The following is a 20,467-nucleotide window of genomic DNA, read 5'->3' on the forward strand; positions in this document are numbered from 1 at the left end:
AAAGGGAGTGGGACCAAGCCCCGGACGCTGCTCGCTTCTTTTAACTTCAGTGGCTATCAGTCTGAAATACCTGGGAACTCCACCGCAAAGATAGCACTGTGGTGTATTGGTGCTCATATGCAACCGCTGTCGTTCAGGTTCTCCATCATGCGTAGAATGGTTGGAATGAACAACCCCCGATAGTTCGCGAAGCCGTGATAGCGGTGATAACCAAAGATTGACGATAACGACATGGTTGGAATAGAAAAGCTTCCAGTGGACCGCTGGGATAAGAGACCGCCGGGATTCCGAGGACAGGGGGCTGTCACAATTTTCCTGCCTTATCTTATCATGTCGAACCCATCTTCTTTGCAATTACTTCTGGACCCAAAATCAATTAACCATGTTAACAAGTTCTCCTCCTTCGTCAAGGAGAATGACAATAATCTACAGCTAGGAAGACATACAGCAAGATAGGTAAGTACATCGAGAGAATAGGCCCGCAATATATAAACTCACGACACAATGTAGTATAAAAACGGCTCATTTGGATGGGAATATGATGCTGCTAATGCATCGACACATCACCATCCCAGTCATCGTCCTCCCCACCCCGATCTCCCCAGCTCCCACCCCGCTCCATCGTCGCCGACAAAGAATGTCTCGGATAACCATTGACACTCTGCATCCTGTCGTTGATGACCTGCTCAACATTCTCGTCCCACCGAGAACCACTCTGGAAGAAGCGCCGGCGAGTCGTCTTGGATAGATGGCCGTGGTAGTCATGTGGAGAGAAGCCGTACTCGTGTGGGATATCGTAGTATTGGTTGGTGAGCAAGCTCATGCGCTTCTTGCCTGTGCCGATACGTCGCGAACGCTGTCGGTTCCAGTGGCTGGCTGAGGAGTCGTCGGAGTCGGAAGAGCCTTCTTCTGAATCAGAGGACGGCGCTTCTGCCGACTCTTGCAAGTTGTAGATGTACCGGGCGTGTTCTGCAAGGGGTTAGTAAGCTGTTGTTGCCGTTATCTATGTTGATTGTACTTACGGGCTAGGCGCTCGTCCAGGTCATCTCTAGGTTGTCCATCGTCAATACCGAATCCAAGGTGCTTTCCAACGCTGTCCCTTGGGACGTCTTGAAGCTGCACCGAGGGAGCTGGAGTAAGTTCCCGCAATTGCTCAAGGGCGTTAATTCTATATATCTCTGTCAGCATCCTACTCAAAGCCTAGCAGAAGATTACGCACCGAACTTTATCCAAGCTTCCCTCCTTAATGTTGAGGTCGTCCATGTTGTTCTCTGCCACTTCTAACCGGTATCTAGGTCCGAACCATTCGAAGTAAGGATTCCAGGGAAGGTTGACGTCAATATCATTCTCTATTCCGAGGGCGCAGGCGGTTTCATATGTCCACGTTCGGGCGACGTTCTTCACGGTGTAACCTCCACCGCCCAACAGGATCAGAGGGATGTTGTGTTTGCGAAGGAATTGCGTGCAATGAGCATGGCCGTACATCGTGAGGTTGAAACATCCGAGCTTGTCGCCTGCGAGGGAATCGGCACCACATTGGAGCACGACAGCTGATGGTTTGAACACTTCTAGAATCTTGCTGATAACCTGTTGTACCCGGTCAGCAACGAAGAGAAGGGACAATAAGCGAGTGACGCACTGGTTCGAAAACACTCTTAAAACTTTCATCTGTGATACCATCCTTCAGCGGTACATTCACCGCATATCCCTTCCCTTTGCCACGCCCGCGATCCTCTTGCGTACCCGTTCCAGGGAAATATTCTCCAAACTTGTGGAAGCTGCATGTCATCACTCGGTCTGTCGTGTAGAACGCCTCTTCAACACCATCTCCGTGGTGGCAGTCGATGTCGATGTACAGAACGCGGGGGTATATCCGTAGAAGTTCGAGTATGCCGAGTACAATGTCATTGATGTAGCAGAACCCTGAGGCTTCGCGCTTCTTGGCGTGGTGCAGGCCTCCAGCCCAATTAATGGCAATGTCGGCCGCTCCAGATGCAATGCGTTGCGCAGCACCTTTGAAGTTGGGTTTATAATACTGATGGCGATGCATTTTGAAGGCCACGCACCTATTGACCCTCCCGCCGATATTGAACAAAACTCGAACACTCCTTCAAAGGCTGGGTTATCTTCGCCGACCAGGACTGTACGACGAGCGTGTTAGAAGGGCTAAAGGGCTAAAAAAGACAGGATACGCACATCGTGTTCCATGGTACGTCAACTCTTCTGCCGTCTCTGGCGTTACTCTGTTCAGGAAATGCACGTATTCATCGGTATGAAACTTGGTCATTGTCTCGGCGGTTGCGCGTGTTGGTCGCTATGGTCTCGGTTAGCTTTTAGAGTATTCTCGACCCAGTATTTGACTCACCAAAACGTGCATCTGGTCCAGCATGTCGTAGGCCGTCACAAGATCGTGTGTCACCCTTATTCTGTGAGGCTTCATGGGGTGGCCCAACCCATACGTATACGAACCCACATCGGCTGCAATGTTCGTTAGCCCGCAAGCTACATGAGACTTCTTGAACATACGATCGTAGAAATAAGCGACTTTGCGTTTCGACATGGTGATAGAAGGTGAATGAACGGGAAACGCTGGTTTCTGGGTTCGGTCCATCTTTGCCAGGGCCGGCCCTGCCGCTCCTCGATCAATGACTCACGTGATGCCTGAATGGGGAACGAGCCCCTATCTACGGGCGCTTATCATTGTTATCCAGCCCAGGCCACATAAAGGGTCATGTTATCTCGGCCAAACACTGGCGTGCATACGCTGAATCCCTCTATTAGCAGCTTGAATCGTTTGTTTAACTTATTTATTTGGCATTCCCGTCATCTGAGTGGCACGACTGCCAGTCCGCTCCTTCGCAGGACCCACAACTCAGAGCCATTTGTCACCAAACTATGCCTTGCAACTTGAAAGGCAGTTACAGCCCAAATAGAATGTTTTCCCCAGGTATCCACATGATATACGTGCCTCTTTCACCTTTTGTGTGCACCCTCGATCGAAGGCTGTGACAATTTGAACCCAGCCGTCGCCCACTGATTACTCCCACCACAGTTGATAAATTTACTGACTTCTTGATCATGAAAAAGCTGTTTCTATACGCAGCTTAACATACAAGCATGAAGTTCCGACCTCTGAAAAAATCTAATACTTCCATGGCCCAGTTTCTGAGACATCGTTAGTTCGACGGTCGATGATTGATGGCCTCGTGTTTCCCCGCCGTCATCACCAAGGTAGACTCAAAATATGCTACATTATCTCAGATTATATCACGACCAGCCTCATGGCAATGAGAGATTCTGTCTATACCCCTTCCAGCAATCTCCGCAAGAATGAACCGGTTTGATTTTCCAGGCACGCATTGGGGTTCCAGTGAGTAAAAGTAATAATGAATACTAGCGTACGTGGATGGGGTGCTACCTCGCATAGCCCGCCACAGAGCAGGAGAAGCTGCCCTCCAGGGACCTTCTGCAGACAAACACGAGCCGCTAAAGCATCCTTCGTCGTCCATAAAATCACGACCCTTTCATACTGCGGGCCGTGGAGGCGCACAGAAAGGGCTAGGTTCGGTCCTAGGGAATGGTTAGCAGTGGAACCCCCCGATCGTTCATCATCCATCGTGATTTCAGTGGGGTCTCCCAGGACGCGGTTGGCCAGTTTGAGAAGCGAGACTTCAAGCCAGAATCTTTCAACTTCGACGCCTTGGCTTCCTGGAAAGGTTGTCAGCACATATGTCTCCTTAATAGCGATGAAGCACCTACGGAAGGCTCCCCATAATCATAGATGGCGCTTGAAGAGCTATGGCCACGGCGTCTTTAACGATACTCTCTCCAAACGACTCCTCTTTCTTCTGTAACCGAAGATGGCGGGTGAGATGCGAAATGGACTGCTCAATTCTGTACCAGCGGTCAAGGACCATTTCCGCCGTTGGCCGCTGGTCCGGGTCCTCCGTCATAGCATAAACAATAAGTTCAGTCAGAAAGTCTAATCTATGGTATTTCTTGACACGAGCATGTCAGGTAATCCATGAGTACAGAAAGCAAAATCGTACCTTCCAGAGTTCATTGTAAAACATGTTCCCTGTTGTAAAAACGTCCACCTTGAATGGGTTGTACTCCGAGTTATGCTTCAGCTCGGGGACGTCTCGATCTCTTCCTCCGAGGTCTGTCACGATGGGTGATTGCCCAGGGTCCAGATGGTGTGCAATTCCGAAGTCGATAATGTAGTATTTGACTGGATGGTAGATCCTGGGTAGGGGTGTGACTCTGGTCACGAAATCTGGGGCACGATCACTGGACGCTGGGTGCCAACCGTTGGGAAATATCGGGCGGGCGTCCATCATAACATTGGCCCCAGTCAAGTCGCTGCAGCTGGGTTAGCACTATCTTCGCCCTTGAATATACATATTCTTACTTGTGTGCAATGTGATGGGAATGTAGAAACACGAGGCCCTGTAACATGCGGTGTTGGTCGCAAAGTCGGCATCCAGAATCCAAACCTCACCTCCAAAACCTGAGTGACAAAGTCGACAACTTCCTCGACATATCCAAATTCAGGGTCGTCAAATCTTCGCAGCAGAGGCATCACGATGAATTCGAAGCCATCTGGCTCTGGATCTACCAAATGGTCCAGGATGAAGGCGGAGTGATTCCACTGTTCTTTGAGCATTTCTGGTGAAGATAGGAATGTCCCTATTTGGGCCTCCTTAGAGTTTCTCGAAAAGAGCATCTTCAGACAGACAAGAGATCCGTCCTTGAGGCACTCCGCGTCCAGAATATTGGGGTCCTTCAAACATGTGAGGACAATGGGAGGAAGTATAGATTCAACACGGGACCGACCTCTAGTCTGAAATAGTCTTCACAGCGGAAAGACATCCTTCCGCTCTCGAGCCATGACGGAGTCCAGCCAGGTCGGTAACGCGGTCGGAGACGAAAGCCCTTTTGCAGGAAGAAGTCGTAACGGTCCACCCATAGTCGCTCGAATATGCTTAACGAGCTGTGATAATAGCTATCCGGGTGTCGCGCTGCAAACCTGGGTGCACTGGTAACGTTGGGATTGCCAGATAGTTTGGCTAGCGCTCGTCGCTGCTCTCGCTCTTGCTGCACCCTCTCTTTGCGCGTAGACATCGCCTGAAGAAGTCAATGGTTAGATCGATGGACGTGAGGGGTACTAGAGGAGAGAGGTCCAACGAGGTCTACGCCTCTTGAATCGGTTCGTCGCGGCTCGTTCGTGGTGGTTTTAGACATACCCACAGATCAACAGCCTGCCACCTTCAGGCAATGCCTCGTGCTGAGATGCCTCCGCGAGTCGGAGTTTTCGCCATTAGCATCAGACGGCCAACTTCGAACACAGCTTCGGCCACCTACATCCTTGGACTCATGGAAGAAACGTGCTCACCTCTTTGTCTGCTTCTACTTCATATTTCTGGACGATTGCTATATTAGAGCCCCAATGTCAAGACACTTGCCCACTGTCCTAGAAATCCGCCCTTCCGACGACTCGATCTCTGGTCACCCCCTTGCATCTTTTCGACTCGAGTAGATCGCTCCACTTAATTTTCGGTTTCAATCCATTACTGGCCTCCGGAGCACAAGTAGCGCGTAAAACATACTGCTGGAGATAGTGCTAGCACTGCGACACGAGACGGCGATGGACGACTTTTCGGAAAATGTCTTCAATTATTGCATCGGTGCACTGGCTCTGTGCAGCACTCTCGCCTCGATTTACCGATATTATCGATCCATCTTGCCGGCCCAGAGACTAGTCGCCTTGAACGACATTCTAACGGAGATAAAAATCATCTATGAGAAAGCCGATGCTGAAAATCTCTTCCCGTCGGAGGCCCAGCGACAGCATTCAAAGTCCCGGTTGACCGAGTAGGTTCACATTCCGTTGGGCACACCATCCGATGGGGGCTGATGGTGCCACTCAGTCTTGAAGTCCTCACAAACGAACTTCGCGAAAAGGCATATTCATCCACCACACCCTTTCAAGAATTTCTCTCCTGGGTACGAGGTCTATCGGAAACAATCGCAGATGCAACTTGTATGGCCAAGAAAATGCGAAAGAATCTCGTGGTGAGCCATGCCTTCTGTTCATATCATTTTACAAAGCGGTTAACGACCTTCAGTCCTTGACGGAGGAGGAACGTCGAAGGCAGTTACGGAGGAGGAGCGAATCCCAGCTAACCAGACCCCCCTCCACCCCCGCCACGGTGGAAACAGGTTCGTTTTAGATTGATCTGAAGACTCGACGCTCGTCTTACCAGTGGCTTTAGGATCGACAATTGAAGCTCCGGAACCCCTTCGATCTGAAGCCATCATCCAGCAAGCATCGGAAAGCAATATTCCCGCTCCTACCGTGATCGATTCGCCTTCCCCAAGTCGGTGTTCAACTCTGGTTGGTCAAAGCGAACCGCTTGAAGATGTGGCAGGAGCGGGAACACAGGGTAAAGGCATCGGGGTCCCTGGTTCTTTTGCGCAGAAGTTATCGCGACTGCTTACAGGTCGTTGGCGGGAATGGCGGATACCGACATCCAAGCCACTCACAGAGGAGCCGGTATCGGCATACCCAGATACGATTCCGCCTGTCTGAGCACATCGAGCTGCATTTTTTCATATCTCTATTTCTCTCTGCAGAGTCTGCAACGTCCTCGCCGCATTGCTATCGTCCCACATTATCTTGCTTTCCATTTGCTTTCCGATCGCTATCCATTATCTATTGTGCATCTCATACCAGTTGCCATGTCATCTCATCGCTTTCGTATTGCTTTCGTAGACCGGCCTTGTATTTAAACCGCACCTTGTCTATCTTCACGTTGTTTGGAATTAACTACCGACAACATCCGCCCCGGGAAGCATCCAACGGAAGGTAACGCTTAAACGCGTCCCACGTCTGAGCCATCGGCCATTCTGACCCTCTTCTCCAGCTGACGATCCGTGTACAACGTAGTCGCGAGTCCGTTTGTCTATCCCATGCGTCCATTTATACCTCGCATCCTTCGAAAGGACCACAACGCTGCGTTGCGGGAGGTACAAGTCGTGGCGACCTGCTTTCTCAGGCCCCGAGTGGACATGAGATTCTACCTCTTCCGTAACCTGGTCGAATCTCATGACTGAACCGCTCCCAAAGCTGACGCCAATGATTCCGTCTGCGTAGCGCCCCAGTAAATCAACATGGGGCGTAATACCCTCGCCAGGATGATACAGGTTGATAATGGCCTGTCGCGCTTGTGTGGGCGTCTCGGGGAATAGCAGGTCATAGGTTTCCTTCGGCAACGTTGGCCGCAGGACGACCGAGAGGGTGTCGAGCAGGGATACGAGGACAGGGGGAAAGCCGATCGACGAACTGATATGGGCGTCATCCTCTGATTCAGGATTGAAGCGCCCAAAGAGCATCACTTGATTGACGCCGGGTGAACGGAAGTACGTCTCCTGACAAAACTCCCAAACGCTCGTTGCGCATATCTCTGGCAACAAGACGGTTGGATCAAAGTAGAGGCCTCCGATCGTCGAAGGCGCTGTCAGGGAAGCAGGAAATATATCCTCGTCGGCGCCGTTCGTGGACTCCGTTTCGTCGAAGAGCGAGTCCAGAGAGGATGATCCAGAAGAGAGCGCGGAAAAGGGGTCAACATCGGACCCGGGAGATGGAGGCTTTATGACGTCCACGCAAGGTATCACGATGCGCAACGGCTTCCTCTTCTTGGAAGCAGGACCAAGCGTTGCGCCTTCACATATCCTCGCAGCCGACCCCGTACGTTTCAACGCCATACAAGGATGTGGGGTCGTCACGGTTTCCGTCTTCTGCTAGTCTGGCAAGGTCCGGGTCCAGCTGCAAAGGTTCCATGGGTTCAAACATCCTGGGGCGAGCGACTTCAACTCACTGTCGAGTCTCTTGAGCAGAGCAGTCCAGTTTCGTCGTCGATATCGTGAGTTTCGTTGCTTGCATGAGCTGGCAGAGAGCCAACTCCAGGACAATTGCCACGCCATTGTGGAAATAGTTCCGTTCTTCCGTGATCGGCAATCAATCGATCACTCGGCCATCGAACTCATGTGGCCGATGCATACCGGCCCCCGGAGACCGTCCATGCCGGTCCATCAAACTGCTTTAACAGCCGACGACCATGGTCAAGCCCCAGAGAATCAAGTGCAGTCTCCTGAACGCTCACTACTCTTGTCATGTCCTTCCCTTCTAACAACGACCTCGACATTTCTCATGTTAAGGGAAATGCGCCGGAGGAGATAAAACGCCTTCTGGTGTCGCCTTACCGCTTGTACAAGTCGAACCAGGCGCAAGGTCCTCTTTTCGGGGAGGAAATCCAGAAGAGATTGGTTGTGACGGAGGTTTCTATCCTCCAGAAGGCTGAAGAGCCTTTGAAGCAAGAGGGACGGGTTGTTCTGGAGACCGACGTTGCTGAAGGTGCGCCTGAGAGCCATCTTCACTGGTTTCCACGACTGATGAGAACGTTTCCCAGATATGTTGAACGGCGGAGGCAACATTCATGGAGGTTGCTCTGCCTTCCTAATCGACATGTAAGGAGGATGCTTCGTATTTGATAATTTGGGGCTGAGGATGTGTCCTTCCAGTTGCTCAACTTTGGCATTGATTGCTCTTGGTATCGTCAACAATTCCAAGTCGACTCGAAGCGTCTCCCAATCCCTCAATGTCGTCTACCATTCTCCGGCATCACTGTGAGTTTCGCACAAGGCATATTTCGGCTGACGTCTTTAACGCGGACCTCACAGGGGCGACCGCATTCGGATTGTGAACCAGACTTTGACCTTAGGCGCCCGTGCTCAATCGGTTCGAACCGAGGTAAGTCATGCTCGGCTCGCCTTGAGGAACTTTCACTGATCAATACTTAGATTTGGAACGTTACACACCATAGACTGGTTTCATCCGGCACGCATATCAAGATGGTTCCCTCTCCTCCACCCAAGCCAAGCTTGTGATCAACACGGCGAGATACCCATTGAAACATTGGGGGCTGTTCATTGTCGGAACACCAGGGCCACACAGACTAGAGCTAATTGGAGATTGGCCCAACACCATGCTCCTATCTATCATATCTCCAGCTGGACGACTAATGGAATTAATTTATTGACCCAATGGTCAACGAGCCACCGCTAGCCAATATTCACGTGGGGATTGCCTCGTTCCACTCGCAGTACATCTAGCACGAGCTTGAATCGACGTACACCGTTGGGAATTTCTCGCCACTGCTAGATAGACTCTATATACACTATTAGATTGCTCGTCTGGTGGCGTACGAAACGGGCAAGGCGAGCAGCGTTATCGGAACGGGATCCCTAGACGCCTGGTACGTTCGTCAGCCGCAGTCCTCGTAAGAGATGCAGGTTCCAGCTCACTGCGTGGGGTCAACGCTTCGTTGGTGGTTGAATGCCGCCAGGGCGTTCTGAGGGCTGCTGGGGTCATTGCTTGGACGCTGGAAACGGCCCTCTATCCATAGCTGGGAAGACCAGGCCACCCAGAGGTCGTTCTCCATAGTTGACTGGGGGCCTGCACCGTCTGCGAAGAGAATGCCAGAATCCAGGTGGTTCATCTGAGAAAGGCTGTCCGACAAGTGGCTAGGGCTCTCTATCCATTCCGGTCCAGTTCAGCAAGTTCTTTCAAAAGTCGGGCTCGTTCGTCCAAGAGCTTAAGCGTCCGTTGGTATTCTTCTTCGATCGCAACAAGCGCCTGTGCCTTCGTGTCCTGGTAGCCTTCTCCGTCAAGATCGTCAAATGATTGAAAATGAAAGCCGTGGCTCACCTCGTCCGTGCTGATACTGAGCCCAGACAGATTTCCGAGAATAGAGCGATCCGAACTGCGGTTCATGGAAGACGAAAAAGAGCGGTTATGCTCATACGATGCGATTTCGAACTCTTCGTCAACTGGCTCGATGAACCCAGTATATCGCACTGGAACTGGCTCTGGATAGTTGGCGTCGGGTTCTGGAGAGGGTGAGTTGCGCGAGGGTGAATGTTCAGGTGAAGCGTATATGTCGTCATCGGATTCGTCGTGGTCGTTTGAGAGCAACAGGGAGGCTGGGAATTCGTCGTGTGTGCATCTGCGTGGGGGTGACGGACGTCTGCGCTGGTGGGAGCGACGAAGCGATGACCGCGGGCTTTGGAAAGGTGGTTGCAGGCTCAGGGCCATGGAGGACGGTGTGGGAATGGGTTCGTCCCCGGACTTGGGACCAGAGTCGTGTTCTTGTGGTTCCCCGTACAATGTCGTAATGGATTCCAAGTCCACCTCTCTGTTGATAAACGCGGACAGGGTAACCTGGGTCTCCCTGGTTGAAACAGACGAAGGCGCATAGAAAACGGACTCGGTGTCCAACTCTGGCGACGAAAACCGACTACTTCGGCTACGCTTGGTGGAGGAAGAAGAGGTAGACGTAACGGTGTTGTCTTCTTCAACGGGCGCTTGAGACGTCGTTTTCTTCCTCCCTGCCGACTTGGTCTTCTGGTGTGTCTCGGTCGACGAGCTGGGTCGTGGTAGCAAACCAACGCGCTTGCCAATCCAAACGAGGACCTCAGCGACAGAGACGGTTTCCTCCCACTCTCCTCGAGCAAGTTTCCTAGGATCTATCTCGCTTAGACCAACGTCCTGTTGGAGAACGTCGGTCTCGAGGACCCCCAGAAAGATCTTGACTTTCTGGACCTTCAAGTCGGTTGGATTGGTTTTTCCCCTGGAAGAGAGACCGGGTAGTGGTATCTTTTCTCCAAGAAGCGATTCCAAGATCGCCATCAGCAAGGAAGGCGTCAAATCGGTTGGCGAAATGATCGAAATCGGTAGATAGAGCCCATTCATGAGGTCATTGAGTTCTGCTACCAGTTGCATATCCTCTGCCGTTGAACAAGCTTTGTGCGATTGTGAGTTGCTGGGTGGATTTGTTTGTCGCTGCATGTCTTCATGGAGGGATAGTTTAGGTTGTAGGTGTCGTCGCTGTCGAAATTTGGGCGCAGACTGGTCGATGTCTGAGTCCAACCGTCGTCGGCAAGGTGGACACTGGCGAACATGCGTCTCTCGGCATGCGTGCTACCCGCGGCGCGTCGCCCAAAAAGGCAACAGCGTGTAAAACAAACAGAGCCAAGCACTTCACCGCGCACCGCGACATCCGGAGTTTGTGGCCAGCGCTTTCCATCATCCGCGACACTGGGCCTTAGAATTCAGGTGCTTGACACTCATTAGAAGAAGTAATGTGGACATAGAGAAAAGGATACAAGTGCGTCTCAATCTGTCTATCACTTAGCCATGGAGAATTGACCGTTTCGTAGAAACGCCGCCAACTATACCAGACTATCCGACAACGCAATCTCGAGCGACCTATCCATTGTTCCAATTAGATACCATGGGGAAGACTGGTGTTGAAGCAAATGGAACCCCCAAATTGGCACCATTCAACTATAGCATCAGCAAACTCCTCATCCTAGGCTTCCTATTCCATGTCGTATTCATTTATTCGGTCTTCGACTGCTACTTTACAAGTCCAGTCGTGTCCGGGATGAAGAGTTTCAATGTAGGCTCTTCACCCGCCAAGCGACTGGTTCTAATAGTTGGTATGTGCCTCAAATTAAAAATCTCTGTGTTGCTGACATCTCGTTCCAGGTGACGGCCTAAGAGCGGACCTGTTGTTCAACACCTACCCGTTCCCAAATATACCAGGCTCTCCGAGAATTGTTGCCCCTCACCTGCGCTCTATCGTGGAGAGTAGAGGCGCTTTTGGTATCTCGCACACTCGCGTTCCGACAGAAAGCAGACCTGGGCATGTTGCGATAATTGGTGAGAGTCATCTTCTCGTCTTCGGGTTACAGGGTTACTCATGTTCCGCAGCCGGCATGTACGAGGATGTATCAGCGGTTACGAAGGTGCGTTCCAGCTTGTTAGGAAGGTGAATGTTAACTAACCTGGTCAAAGGGATGGAAAACCAATCCAGTATGTTCGCGTGGTTATGGTCACCGTCCAGCGCTTATAATGTCTTCAGGTCGACTTTGACTCGGTATTCAACCAATCAAGCGCTACGTTCCAATTTGGCTCCCCGGACATCACACCCATGTTCACCCGCGGTGCTACGCCAGGCAAGGTCAAGGAATGGTGCTATGATGCCGAAGCAGAGGACTTCACCAAAGGTACACGTCCAGTAACGCGACAAATTTGCCCATCATGCTCATGCATTCCGATTAGACGCGACTGAGCTAGACTTGTGGGTTCTTGACCACCTTGAATCACTACTCAGGAACGCCACCACCGATCCATCCCTAGACAAGGAGCTTCGACAAGATAAAGTCGTGTTCTTCCTTCACCTCCTCGGTTTGGACACCACTGGTCACTCCTACCGGCCTCATTCCAAGGTTGGAAACACTTTTCGCCTTGCACCTGGCTCCTAGACTCAACTCCTTTCCGTCAGGAATACATGAACAACATTCAGGTTGTTGACAGTATCGTAAAGCGAACAGAGGAGCTTATCTCCAGCTTTTATGGGGACGAAGAAACGAGCTACGTCTTTACTGCAGACCATGGCATGTCTGTAATTGGGAATCATGGCGATGGGCGTGAGTCTGCAATATCGCTGTTGTCTACCAAAGTTAACCCTCCCTCGTAGATCCTGACAACACTCGAACGCCTATAATCGCTTGGGGCAAAGGCGTCAGAGGTCCTCTCCCAGATCCTAATTCGGAATCTCATGATGACTACTCTCGTCCATGGGAACTTAGCCACCTCTACAGACGTGACATGGAACAAGCGGATATTGCCCCGCTCATGTCGAGCTTGGTTGGCATCGACTGGCCTGTAAACTCTGTTGGTGTTTTGCCTGACACGGACCCATCGCTACCCGGATACCTGGACACAAAAGCGAGTGATAGCTTCGTAGCGCGGGCTGCCTTCACCAATGCCAAGGTTTGTAACATGTTCAGTAACAGGGGCCATTTAAGCTGACCACCAAGCAGATGATTCTGGAACAATATCGTGTCAAGAATGGTTCGTAATTTGCGGATGCTGACCATCAGATGCGCTCATTCCATCTTTCTAGATATCAAGAAGAGTCACAGCATTTGGTACTCGCCTTTCAAAGCACTTCATCAAGATCCTCAGCAGGCCCCTGGAGAGGCCGACCTGAAAACAATAGAAGCGCTTTTGGCCAATGGCAGCTGGACTGAAGCACGCCGTGAATCTCTTTCGCTTGTCAAGAAAGCATTATCGGGTCTTCACTACCTGCAGACATATGACAGGACCCTCATTCGGACTATCGTCACCTTCGCATACACAGGATGGGCTGCTTTTGCTTGCATCTACCTCTTCCGGACAGGGGATGTCCCTACTCCTTCTGGTCGCACCTACCACCAGATTCTCAATGGACTTGCGGCCGCAATCCTGGGAGCAACCTGGATGGTCTTCTTCGTCCAAAAGTCTCCCTGGACGTTCTACATCTACGTTGCTTTCCCTGTGTACTTCTGGCAACAATTCCTGGTTTATGGTGCCCCGTCCATCGTGGGCAGAGTCGCCTACAGTGGCTACGCGAACGTGATCCTCCGTGTGGCACTTGTGGTCATTTGCACACAGGCCATGGTGGTACGTGACATAACTGTTTGCGAGCTTACCCACAGTTCGCTGAGTCTTCCTAATAGCTAGGTTACACTCACCGATCGATATGGAGTATTGGCCTATTTTTCATCGCGGTTGTGTGGCCATTGACATGGAATTCGAACGCCGAGGTGCCCGCGACCACGACGCTGGCGTGGGGGGCGTCGTCGTTACTTACGGCCGTCTTCCCTCTCCTGCCCGTGGATAAGACCGAGAACTTGACCACAATGTACGAGATTTGCTTGCTCAACGAAGCTTCTTCTGACATCTCTCCAGCCTAGCCGGAGGCGTCTCAATCATCGCTTTGGCGTCTCTCGGCCTTGTGATTGTTGCGTCCCATACAACGAAGCCAGCCGCGAGATCTTCCATCTACACGACGTTTGCAACTCAGGTTTGTGTTACTCCCGAATTCTCTGGATCAAACTCACCGTCAGTAGGTCTTGCTCATGCTTCTCATGATGCTGGTTACCGCAAGCTCCGTCCGACACTTGCAGCGCAAGAATGGGCTTCCCGTCCTAAATGAGACACTGGGTTGGATTATTTTGGGTGAGGATATTAGACGCTGCTGTGGACGGGCGGTTCGACTAATTGTTCTGCTATGTATAGGTGTTGCTTCTCTGTTCCCCTTCACTGGAATCGGATATCAGAAGACAGCCGAATCTAGAATCCTCAGATACTTCCTTGGATTCGGCCCAGCCTTCGTCATCTTGTCGATCAGCGTGGAAGGAATGTTCTACGCAAGCTTCACAGCTTGCCTATTGGCGTGGCTTGATGTTGAGCGACGACTGCGCCAACGTCCAGAAGGCTCGCAGGAGGGATCCGCAAAGAGTACCGCCCTGTCCAGCTATCGATTCCAGCCCGACGATTTGCGTATCGCCCTTTTCTTTTTGTTCTTTGTCCAGATCGGTTTCTTCGGAACTGGAAAGTACGTCATTTCCCTGGTGTCATGGTGAATTAGAGCTAATCGACTACCGATAGTGTCGCCTCCATCTCGTGAGTCTGCTGCTGCCTCTTGTTTGTATAGAGATTTACGTCCATTAGATCGTTCTATCTGGCGCCCGTTTACCGCCTGATACCCATATTCAGCCCATTCTTTATGACATCCTTGTTGGTGGGTGAATATAGTTTTCCGCCTCGTGCTTGTTTTGACCCTTCTTTCAGCTTTTCAAAATAGTCGTTCCCTATGTCATGCTTGGAGTCGTATTCGCGCAATTGAATAAGGCGTTGCAACTGCCGCCTTTTTCGCTCCTGCTGGTCGCGCTTGCAATCGTCGATGGTATGTGAACTTTGGGGTTCCTGAATTGTATTGCCGACCGCTAATCCATATGCAGGTATGACCTTGTCCTTCTTCTACCAGGTCAAGGACACGGGGTCGTGGTTGGAAATTGGACAATCCATCAGCTTTTTCTGCATCACATCGCTGCTTCTCCTATGGGCAGCTCTGATCTGCGCCATAGGCGAATATCTTATGTCTGGTACTGTTACTCACGACTCTACTGTTAAATCAGACTAATTACGGCTCCGTATGGCGCATCCACAATTCGCCTCGACGAGTGCGTTCGTGCAGCCCCTGATCGTATGACTTCGGCTCACCACCATATTAGGAAACTGAAGCTATTTCGAGAACAAGGTGATTTTCTTCCGCTTGTTTCTTCCGTTGGGCCTACTGCCTCCGCCTTGAGGCGCGACCATGCGACATCTCTCACTATTGTTTCGTTGACATGTCCCATCACGCACCCTTCCTAGGTCCCGTGAGCCTGACCAAAGACGCCCATACAGTCCAAGTGGGGCAAGCGAAAACAAAAAGACTTTGCGCTTCTCAGAGCTCCCGGAGCTGGCACCACCATACATTTACTCATCGTGCTGTTACATCGCTGGATAACGTTGGTGTCAATCATCCAGGAACATTCTATATGGATTCAGTCGACCGCCGGGCCTGCAAGTCCAGGTATATAACCCTGATCGAAAATTGGCTGTCGAAATCCGACGTCCACTATCTCCGTAACCTGTGCGATGTCCACCGTGTCGGGAACACCGGCGCAGTCTCAGACACGGCGTCACTCGTTCGCTCCCAACGCTGCGTCGAATGGGCGGGATTCGTTCGTACCTCCTGCCTACAACTCCGGGAGGAGTGGGCATCGCTCTCGACGACGCCACTCTCAACAACCTTTGCCTGCCTACGCTCAAGCGACTGCATTGGAGTATCAGCGCCATTTCAATGCCAGTCAGGACCCCCAGGGCGGGCAGACGCAGGAGCACGAGTTTCACATCACATCGGACAGCGAGAACGATGGTCGGCCGTGGGCGACGATGAGGCTGTTCACTCGATCTTCCACCGGGTCCTCCCAGAAGTCGCACTATCCAAGATACTTCGGAGGGGACGCAATTGCGGGTACTGTGGAGCTGGACCTCGACAAGTCGCAAACCATCAATTCCATTACGTTGACAGTGCGTGGAGCCATCCTCTTCCTCTGAAAAATTGGGGTTCAAAGCTAACAAACCTATGCGAATCAGCTGAAGGGTCGGTTCATGACGAGATCGGTTGGACAGGGGAGCCATACATTTCTGAACCAAACGTTTACCGTTTGGAACAAGAATGTAGGGGAGCCTCGTTCAGCTGTTCCGTCTTCCCTTGATATTGCCTCCAGCAAGAAGAACAAGTTCAATGCCAAACTGCAAGGCAAATACGAATGGCCATTTTCCTTCCCCTTTCCTACAGAAATCTGTCTCCCGCTTAAGGGAGGAGATAAGAAGCAGTTGATTGTGCAGACCCCTCAAACCTTTCTGGAGCGAACGATTATTGCGAACATTCAGTACGACCTTGTTATGACCGTCACGCATGGGCTTTTTCGCCCTAATTCCAAGTGAGTGACTGTCTTTCCCCAGAAGTGTGGCTTGAGCTGACCAGCGCGCGCAGGTTAGCTACGATCATTACCTACACACCTTCAGTGACACCCCCTCCGCCCTCCCTCCTTCGCCAACAAGCCTATCAACACGGTGGATTTCTCCTCCCTCCTTCAGAAGATCCTCAAGGTTGGCATACCTTCCCGTCCCAGCCTTTTTCTGCGCAAATGAATAGTCAGCACGTCGATCTCCTCTACTCAGTGAGTTAAACTCTGATGCCAGGAAAGTGACGGGATCTAATCGAGTTCATTGAAGTTATCCTTGGCCACTCCAGTTCGTACTCTCCGGGCATCCCTCTGACGGGCTCTTCCCTTACTAACGCCATTTTGCAGCTTTCATACACCCGCGGAACTGTCCTACCGTGCTTCCTCAAACTCCACAGCACTATTCATGCCCCGATCAACCTAGCATCGCTTCTCATGGACTCTAGCAATCCCTTCCTTTCACTAGTTCTTTACCGCAAGGTCGCACACCTGGAAGACAGCTTGCAAGCTCCGACTCGTTCCTCATCCCCATTTCCTGGTCATACGTCGACGCAAACGGGAATTATAACCTCGCTACAGGCTGTTGGGACGGCTGTGTGGTGGCGACCTCCTTCTAACGCCGGTCGGGCAACTTCCGAAAACCAGGTCTGCTATTTAGAAGGCGAAATACATCTGTCAGAAGACCTCCAGCCCACCACACAGGCGGGGTTCTTCTCTGTCGAGGTAGGCTGCCCACCTAGCTCTGATTTTGTTCTGTCTCTGACGTCTCGCAGTATTTTGTCACCCTTATGGCGTCAACATCACCGACCGACTCGGTTTCCTTACGTCGCTCGTCTGGTGGATTCACATCGCAAGGTCTACGTGCGGTATCAGACCTTCTCTGCCCAGTGCAGATCGCGACGTTTCACATGACTGGACCTCTTCCTACCCCTTTTACACCTCCAAAGACTGGGAAAGAGCGCAATCGTTCCAACCCATCGTCCCAGCGCAAAGCCAAACTTGATGTCGCCAGTGAAGCTGACGAATCTGGGCTTTTCAGTCGCTACTATGGGGGATTCTATTATCCGACTGCCCGGTGACACAACGAGCTAGATGCCACTTTTGATCATGTCTTCTCCTCTCCCGACTCTTCAAACGACTCACCCCAGTAAAATGGGATGCCTCCAATGCGCACCATGAATATTGACGTATCAAGCCCGTTAGCCACCGCCTGGCTTCACGACTACACACGAAGATACCCTGTCCACGATACCCTTGTACATTTATTGCTTTCGTATTCTCGCTGGACCTGGTCGTCTGGATTCGCACTTGTAACAGTCGCTGCTCTTGGTTTTATCCCTGTGGGACCTGCGCTTGGGTGACTGAAAACCCTGCCTTTGTTAGATGTATGTAGTATCACGTCGACATATCCGACGTTGTACATCCTTTGTATCATATTTTACGGGCCATGAAAAGCTCAGAATAGATCCCCACTCCCAAGTCTCCTTGTTTTGACGAGTTCCCAGTGTAATTTCCGGCTGCGAGCTCGCGCCACCACGGTGACGGCGCGGTCCCACGCGTCGAAGGCGTCGACATGACGCGACGCGACTCTCCTTTACTCCTACACGTCGCCTTTCCTCTTGACCGCCACTCGACATGGCTACCAACGAGGATGGCGCTGGCTCAGATACCTCTCAGCGTGCTCCGAACTACTACTTGCTCAAGGCGGAACCGGACTCAAGGATAGTGAAAGGCCAGGATGTCAAGGTATTCAACTCTTTACTCTGTTTAACAGTACGCTTAGAGACTCAACGAAATTAAGTTCAGTGTAGATGATTTCGAAGAGGTCAAAACTTCTCCTTGGGAAGGTGTCCGAAACTTCGAAGCTCGCAATATCATGAAGGAAATGAAAGTAGGCGACAAGGTGCGTAGCGCAGTCAAATGGCGTTGTGCAGCTTTTAACAAGCCAAGAAACTTTTAGGCGTTGTTCTACCATTCTAATTGCAAGAATCCAGGTGAGTACGGTCTGATTACCGTCGCAGTGAGCGCTAATAGCAACTCCCTACAGGAATTGCTGCGTTCGCGGAAGTATGTTCTCCTTCGTCCTGGGATGATCTTCTCTGCAACTGAACCGCCAACAAGGTGTCACGAGAGGCGTATCCGGACTGTGAGTTCCACTCATTTTAACCCTCGAGTTGGAGGCTTATACAGAGATCCAGTCACCGCATGGGACGAGTACGCTCCTCTCTTCTCCATTCCCATGGTCCCTCGTTAGCTCACATCCAAGAAAACAAGGTCCCACCCCTATTTTGACCCTGTGCGACTCCTTTATGTCTCTCCTCATGGGTACCCTAATTTTCTGTACAGAAAACGGATAAAGAAAACCCCAAATGGTTCATGGTGGACCTCACCTTCGTTTGCCGGCCCAAGAACTTCGTCCCACTTGCCCTTCTTCGATATATCGCGACCTTAACATTACAGAACATTCCCTCAGAACTCTCGTACCTCGGAAAGGATGGCATCAAAGCGCTTCAAGGTTCTCGTCTCTCGAGTGCCAGAAACTGACCCTCAAATTGACCAGCCTTGTTATAGGAATGGACCTCGTAACGCGTGGAAGGCTAAGTGTGCAACGAGTGCGACAGCCGGAATGGGAAGCTATACAGAAGCTTGCGGAACATGGTGGTTGGGACGACCTCGACCTGAAGAAGAAGCAGACAGGGAGTGCGACGGCAGCCCGTTCACGAAACGCCAAGGGGAAGCAGGCCGCTCGCGATGAGAAAGATAAAGATAAAGACAGTGAAGAAGATGCGAAATCGGACAAGGCGTCGAAGAAGGCTGGCAAAGGCAAAGCCGGGAAAGCCAAGGGCACGAAGAGACCCGCCACAAACGAAGACAGCGATAGCTCTTTGACTGATCTCGACGGTGAAACAGCTTCACCTGCAGGCGGCGCTCGCAGCAAGGCGGTCCCAGAAACGGAGAGTAGAGAAGGAGAAGGGTTGAGACGGAGCAAGAGGCGTAAAACATAATCATCCGACGCTGACATCGCTTTACCTTCGCAGGTTCACCCGCTTGTATCATTATCGACGTGATATATTCACCGTACCAGCGAGTGCTACGGTATTTGAATTTGCTGTGGTGTTATCAGAGCACGTAACACGACCGATGACGAGGGTGTCCATTACACTAGGTCCTTCAACAAGCAACATAGCTCAGGTGGTAGAGCGCGGGGCTCATAACCCCGAGGTCACTCGATCGAGACGAGTTGTTGCTAACTTTTTTTTTTGCTTGCTGTCACATCGATCCCTCGAAAACAATTAAGCCTCCCCATATCGCAAGTGAGTCTGACGCATTTATCGACGGCAGAAAACCTGAACGTGTGCTAGCGGCTTTCGGTCCCTACCTTCCCCGATGCCCGAATCCAATTCCGTGCTCAAGCTCGTTCTTTGATTGTGCAATTGTTTCGTGGATCGTCGACCGCATTTACTAATATTGCACAGCAACGCTGAGCACATCGACAGCCATTTTAATTTTTGGCCTGGAGGACGTCATGCAGCCCAAATAGCTGTGCATGGATAACGCCTGCAGACACCCTCGCCGTTTACAGCCGACGCACGTTGTGACCACAGTACCTGCCTGAAAAAAGGGTAACATCGCCGACCCGCCTCTCGAGCCGGTCTCACTTGCCGGGCTGCGAGGGTTATTCTGGTTCTGTGCGACGGCCTTCCCTTCTGGATGCTTCCCCGACTGCCGAACCCTTCATGATTTCTCGATGTATGATATGTGCCGGATGAAAGATGGCAGAAAGGGTTCCTTGGCTTCTCGGCCTAGGTGCCTTCATTTGAACGGGCTCGACTTGTGAGAAGCTACACAATAGAAGGAGACAGTTGCACTTCGGAAGGTAAAAGAATGACTCGGCCATTGGTCGTCGCGTCTGGACCGGGCCAATTACCTTGTCTTCGAAACGCGATTGTACAGTTGGGTCTCTCTGACTACAATTGAACAAGAGGTAGGAGTC

The 20,467-nt window shown here is 51.4% G+C and overlaps 10 protein-coding genes and 1 non-coding gene across 11 annotated transcripts; 6 read left to right on the forward strand and 5 right to left on the reverse strand.

Moving 5' to 3' along the window:
- Positions 1 to 547: 547 nt before the first annotated feature.
- CC1G_10654 (histone deacetylase RPD3) lies at positions 548 to 2,560 on the reverse strand (the record flags this gene model as incomplete). The annotated part of the gene is made up of 8 exons (XM_001839037.2): positions 548 to 969; positions 1,023 to 1,168; positions 1,220 to 1,587; positions 1,640 to 2,013; positions 2,067 to 2,141; positions 2,197 to 2,314; positions 2,366 to 2,502; positions 2,527 to 2,560. The coding sequence occupies 8 exons, from the start codon at positions 2,558 to 2,560 to the stop codon at positions 548 to 550; spliced, it is 1,674 nt and encodes a 557-aa protein (XP_001839089.2).
- Positions 2,561 to 3,301: 741 nt separating this feature from the next.
- CC1G_10655 (other/AgaK1 protein kinase) lies at positions 3,302 to 5,124 on the reverse strand (the record flags this gene model as incomplete). Its single annotated transcript, XM_001839038.2, has 6 exons — positions 3,302 to 3,704; positions 3,760 to 3,998; positions 4,050 to 4,362; positions 4,412 to 4,449; positions 4,502 to 4,783; positions 4,837 to 5,124. The coding sequence occupies 6 exons, from the start codon at positions 5,122 to 5,124 to the stop codon at positions 3,302 to 3,304; spliced, it is 1,563 nt and encodes a 520-aa protein (XP_001839090.2).
- Positions 5,125 to 5,647: 523 nt separating this feature from the next.
- CC1G_10656 (hypothetical protein) lies at positions 5,648 to 6,592 on the forward strand (the record flags this gene model as incomplete). Its single annotated transcript, XM_001839039.2, has 4 exons — positions 5,648 to 5,874; positions 5,931 to 6,075; positions 6,129 to 6,222; positions 6,276 to 6,592. 4 exons carry the CDS (start codon positions 5,648 to 5,650, stop codon positions 6,590 to 6,592), a joined length of 783 nt encoding a protein of 260 aa, XP_001839091.2.
- A 135-nt stretch (positions 6,593 to 6,727) lies between these two features.
- Positions 6,728 to 7,893, reverse strand: CC1G_10657 (hypothetical protein; the record flags this gene model as incomplete). Its single annotated transcript, XM_001839040.2, has 3 exons — positions 7,881 to 7,893; positions 6,915 to 7,828; positions 6,728 to 6,804 (listed from the first exon to the last, which is right to left on the reverse strand). Exons 2-3 carry the CDS (start codon positions 7,765 to 7,767, stop codon positions 6,728 to 6,730), a joined length of 930 nt encoding a protein of 309 aa, XP_001839092.2. The 5' UTR covers positions 7,768 to 7,828; positions 7,881 to 7,893.
- Positions 7,894 to 8,175: 282 nt separating this feature from the next.
- CC1G_10658 (hypothetical protein) lies at positions 8,176 to 8,949 on the forward strand (the record flags this gene model as incomplete). The annotated part of the gene is made up of 5 exons (XM_001839041.1): positions 8,176 to 8,416; positions 8,472 to 8,529; positions 8,584 to 8,688; positions 8,743 to 8,812; positions 8,863 to 8,949. The coding sequence occupies 5 exons, from the start codon at positions 8,176 to 8,178 to the stop codon at positions 8,947 to 8,949; spliced, it is 561 nt and encodes a 186-aa protein (XP_001839093.1).
- A 293-nt stretch (positions 8,950 to 9,242) lies between these two features.
- Positions 9,243 to 9,560, reverse strand: CC1G_14711 (hypothetical protein; the record flags this gene model as incomplete). Its single annotated transcript, XM_002911236.1, has 2 exons — positions 9,243 to 9,306; positions 9,367 to 9,560. 2 exons carry the CDS (start codon positions 9,558 to 9,560, stop codon positions 9,243 to 9,245), a joined length of 258 nt encoding a protein of 85 aa, XP_002911282.1.
- Positions 9,561 to 9,595: 35 nt separating this feature from the next.
- Positions 9,596 to 10,843, reverse strand: CC1G_10659 (hypothetical protein; the record flags this gene model as incomplete). The annotated part of the gene is made up of 1 exon (XM_001839042.2): positions 9,596 to 10,843. The coding sequence occupies one exon, from the start codon at positions 10,841 to 10,843 to the stop codon at positions 9,596 to 9,598; it is 1,248 nt and encodes a 415-aa protein (XP_001839094.2).
- A 511-nt stretch (positions 10,844 to 11,354) lies between these two features.
- CC1G_10660 (GPI ethanolamine phosphate transferase 1) lies at positions 11,355 to 15,098 on the forward strand (the record flags this gene model as incomplete). Its single annotated transcript, XM_001839043.2, has 15 exons — positions 11,355 to 11,562; positions 11,612 to 11,871; positions 11,988 to 12,132; positions 12,188 to 12,354; positions 12,411 to 12,555; positions 12,606 to 12,901; positions 12,952 to 12,982; positions 13,035 to 13,573; positions 13,630 to 13,814; positions 13,862 to 13,976; positions 14,023 to 14,510; positions 14,564 to 14,578; positions 14,627 to 14,696; positions 14,747 to 14,861; positions 14,917 to 15,098. The coding sequence occupies 15 exons, from the start codon at positions 11,355 to 11,357 to the stop codon at positions 15,096 to 15,098; spliced, it is 2,961 nt and encodes a 986-aa protein (XP_001839095.2).
- A 500-nt stretch (positions 15,099 to 15,598) lies between these two features.
- Positions 15,599 to 17,552, forward strand: CC1G_10661 (hypothetical protein; the record flags this gene model as incomplete). Its single annotated transcript, XM_001839044.2, has 6 exons — positions 15,599 to 16,033; positions 16,100 to 16,449; positions 16,503 to 16,689; positions 16,745 to 16,762; positions 16,822 to 17,196; positions 17,247 to 17,552. The coding sequence occupies 6 exons, from the start codon at positions 15,599 to 15,601 to the stop codon at positions 17,550 to 17,552; spliced, it is 1,671 nt and encodes a 556-aa protein (XP_001839096.2).
- Positions 17,553 to 18,108: 556 nt separating this feature from the next.
- On the forward strand, positions 18,109 to 19,529 carry CC1G_10662 (hypothetical protein; the record flags this gene model as incomplete). The annotated part of the gene is made up of 9 exons (XM_001839045.2): positions 18,109 to 18,219; positions 18,275 to 18,376; positions 18,434 to 18,467; positions 18,521 to 18,540; positions 18,595 to 18,619; positions 18,672 to 18,687; positions 18,748 to 18,769; positions 18,820 to 18,988; positions 19,045 to 19,529. 9 exons carry the CDS (start codon positions 18,109 to 18,111, stop codon positions 19,476 to 19,478), a joined length of 933 nt encoding a protein of 310 aa, XP_001839097.2. The 3' UTR covers positions 19,479 to 19,529.
- Positions 19,530 to 19,650: 121 nt separating this feature from the next.
- On the forward strand, positions 19,651 to 19,723 carry CC1G_20121. Its single transcript has one exon. It is a non-coding gene; the product is annotated as a tRNA-Met (tRNA).
- The last annotated feature ends 744 nt before the right edge of the window (positions 19,724 to 20,467 follow it).

The sequence above is a fragment of the Coprinopsis cinerea genome, assembly GCF_000182895.1.
Source record: "Coprinopsis cinerea okayama7#130 chromosome 5 map unlocalized cont3.5, whole genome shotgun sequence".
In the NCBI taxonomy this organism is placed as follows: Eukaryota; Fungi; Basidiomycota; class Agaricomycetes; order Agaricales; family Psathyrellaceae; genus Coprinopsis; species Coprinopsis cinerea.